General features: G+C 71.2%; 1 protein-coding gene across 3 annotated transcripts in view; it reads right to left on the reverse strand.

Annotated features, from left to right (window-relative positions):
- Window positions 1-2,998, reverse strand: part of CDC42SE1 (CDC42 small effector 1) — a 10,138-nt gene that overhangs the window by 1,566 nt on the left and 5,574 nt on the right. The window contains exons 1-3 of one of the 3 annotated variants that reach the window (XM_015650258.3): window positions 2,726-2,992; window positions 396-567; window positions 209-319 (exon numbers count right to left, since the gene is read on the reverse strand). In XM_015650258.3, the coding sequence (XP_015505744.1) occupies window positions 209-319; window positions 396-449 (165 nt within the window). In that variant the 5' untranslated portion in view covers window positions 450-567; window positions 2,726-2,992. Of the gene's footprint in view, window positions 1-208; window positions 320-395; window positions 568-1,976; window positions 2,125-2,725; window positions 2,993-2,998 lie in introns of those variants that run through there. The other 2 variants (XM_015650257.3, XM_019008964.2) reach the window with 2 other exon arrangements.

The raw sequence follows: 2,998 nt of genomic DNA on the forward strand, positions 1-2,998 counted from the left end.
CAGCACCCCAAAACAACACCCAGCACCCCAAAACCAACACAGATCACCCCAAAACAACACCCAGCACCCCAAAACAACACCCAGCACCCCAAAACACCCAGCACCCCAAAACCAACACTGAGCACCCCAAAACGACCACCTGTCAGCCAGCCCTGAGCCCCAGCCCCCAGCCGAGCCCCCCCCCCGCCCGCCCGCGGTGTGGGGGTACCATGGGCAGCCCCTCTCCTGCAGCCATGTCTCCGGAGCCGATGTGTGTCAGGTGGACGAAGTTCATGGGCTCCCCGATCATGGAGCGGTCGATCCGTCTCCTCCTTTTCTTCTGCAAGGGGATGAAGGCCATCAGCCCCTGCTGGCCCCACGCCCCTCCCCGAAATGGCTGCACAGCAGGTACTCACGGGCTGGGGCTTCTCCACCACGCAGCAGCCCAGCTTGTGCCAAAAGTCGCTCATGCTGGCGGTGCTGGCAGCCAGCGTCCCCCCGTGCTGGCACAGCTGCCGGGACCCCCGTGCGGGCTCACTCCATGGGGACACCTGGTCGAGGTGGCACAGCGTGGAGAGGAGCAGCTGGCTGTGAGGGGGAACGGAGGGTGATGCTTCCAGGCCTGACCTCCCCAAATTACCCACCCAACAATTCCCATCAACTAACACAAGCCAGAGCAGACCCCTGGGGACCAGCCAAGGGACACCTGTCATTGCAAGGAGAGCCCTAGGGAGTCCCAGGGATCAGACCAGGGACCCCGGGCATCACACAGAGAGCACCAGAATTGTCCCCATGGCCAGGGCTGGATGGGGCAGGACACAGCTGAAGGATGCTGCGGCAGGATGGGGGGTTGGAGGCAGCCATGGCAAATCCCAACTCCCTGAGCCAGGCAGCTATAAATATCCCGGCCTTTCCGAAAAGGAGCCGGAGGCTGAGCTCTTCCGCTCCAGCTTTTGAAGAGCAGACGGGGGAGAAATAAACGGGGACTGCTGGGATTTTATCCCAAACGCCCACGGCACTCCCTGGGGTAGGCAAGGGTGTGTGGAAAAGGGGGCTCACCCCCAAAACGGGGGCTTCCCCTCATGCCAAGGAAAGACGAGTCCTTTGCTGCAAAAGCAGCCGGTGGCACGCAGGGAACTCACCGCCCACGAGGGGCCGTGGCCCGAGCACAGCCGTGTTCCAGCCACAGAGAGCCCCCCGCGGCACGGCCGGTGGGTGCCGGACCCACCACTCGGGCAAACAGGAAAAGTTCCTTCCTCTGTCCCTGCTCCGGCGACGCCGGATGGACCAAAGTCCGGCCCGCACTTCCTGCTCCCGGCAGGGAGGAGCGGGGCCAGAGGTAGCCCCCCAAAACGGGGGGCTCCGAGCCCAGCTTCAGCACGGCCCCGTCCCCGGCCCCGGGCAGGCTCTGGCCGCAGGGACCCCACGGAATGACCCCGCAGCCGGGCATTCCCGGGGCCCGTGGGGTGGGAGCCCGGGGTGCCGCTCCCCGCGCTGCCAGCCTGGCACAACCAGAGGAGCCCCCCGTGCCCCCCGCCCGTCCCCGTCCCCCCGCGACCCTTCCGAGCGCGGACGCCGAGAACGGGCGGGCCGGGACTCGTCCCGGCTGGCGCACACCGGCCCCGTGCCCACGCCGTCCCCGGCACCCCCTGCCATTCCCGGCCTCTCCCCGCGGCTGCGGGGCAGGTGAGGAGGGGGCTGCCTTTCCTTCCCAGCCCCATTTCCTAAGGAAACGCGGCAACCGGAGCGGCCCCGCCATAGCGCCGGGATCCGGCGCTGCAGCGGAAGGGCCTTGCCGGGGAGGCACCCCCCGACCTCAGCCCTGCCACCGCTCCCGGGGCGCTGCGAGAGCCTCGGGGGAGCCCCGAGAGCGAGCTCAGCCAAGTGCGAGCCACCAGGGGCTCCCCGCGGGAACCTCCAGGCGTTCGCACGGCCACGACCCCCCGCCCGCGCCCCTCCGGCCCCCAAATCCCCCCCGGCACCCGCCAGGGCCTCACGTCCTCGCAAAGGGCGACGGCGGGCCCGGCTCCGGCTGCTGCCCCGGCTCCGGGCGGTTCTTCTCGGCTGCCACGGGCCGCAGGAGCCCCGATCCCCCCGCACGCCCTCAGCCCAGCCCTGCGATCAGCCGTGTCCGGGCTCAGCCCCCCGGGCAGCTCGGTGGCCCCGGGCAGAGCGGCTTTGGGCCCGGCCCGTGCCGGCACAGGCGGAATGACTTCCCGGTTGGGAAACCACCGCTCGACTCTGCGTCACCGGCGGGCTCCGGCCAGGGGGGCCCGCTCCGAGCCCCCCGGCACCGGGGACACGCACTCCCGGGGTACCCGCCGTGCGGGGACAGGGGTGAACGGGGTGAGAGTCCGGGATGCCCCGGCTGCGGGCCCGGGACCCCCGGCGTGGGGCGGCAAAGCGGGAGCTGAGCTTCCTTTGGGAGGGACCGTCCCGGCTGCGACCCCCGGGGCAACGGCGACACGGTGGGACCCGCGGGGCTCCGTGGAGTTAGGGGGTCCCGGCAGGGTTTGGGACTCCGGGGGTCCCGGTAGGGTTGGTGGGACCCGGTGGTCCCGGGGATCCCGGGAGGATTCCCCGGTTGCACCGTGGAGCTGCAAGGGGGGTCGTCCCGCCGCCCCGCTCCCGTTCCGGTGCCGATCCCGGTGTCCTCTCCGCCTCCCTACGGCGGTTCCGGGGCTCCTTCCGCGGGGTCGCGCCCCACGGCGGGGGCCGGTTCCCGTCCCGGTGGCGGCGCCATTACCTGTCCCGGCGCGGGAGCGGGTCCCGGTGCCGGTATCCGGCTCGCAGCCCCGGACGTGGCTCGGAAGTCCAGGTCCCGGTCCCGGTCCCGGTGTCCGGCTCGCAGCGGCCCCAAGCGTGGCTCGGGAGTGCAGGTCCCGATCCCTGTAGGAATCCCGGTGCCGGTGCCCCGCTCGCAGCCCAGGCGTGGCCGGGAGGTGCCGGTGGCGGTGCGGGTGGCGGTGCCGGTGCCGGTGCCCCGCTCGCAGCCCAGGCGTGGCCCGGTGCGGACGCG

This window comes from Parus major, chromosome 25LG2 (assembly GCF_001522545.3).
Source record: "Parus major isolate Abel chromosome 25LG2, Parus_major1.1, whole genome shotgun sequence".
Taxonomy (NCBI): domain Eukaryota; kingdom Metazoa; phylum Chordata; class Aves; order Passeriformes; family Paridae; genus Parus; species Parus major.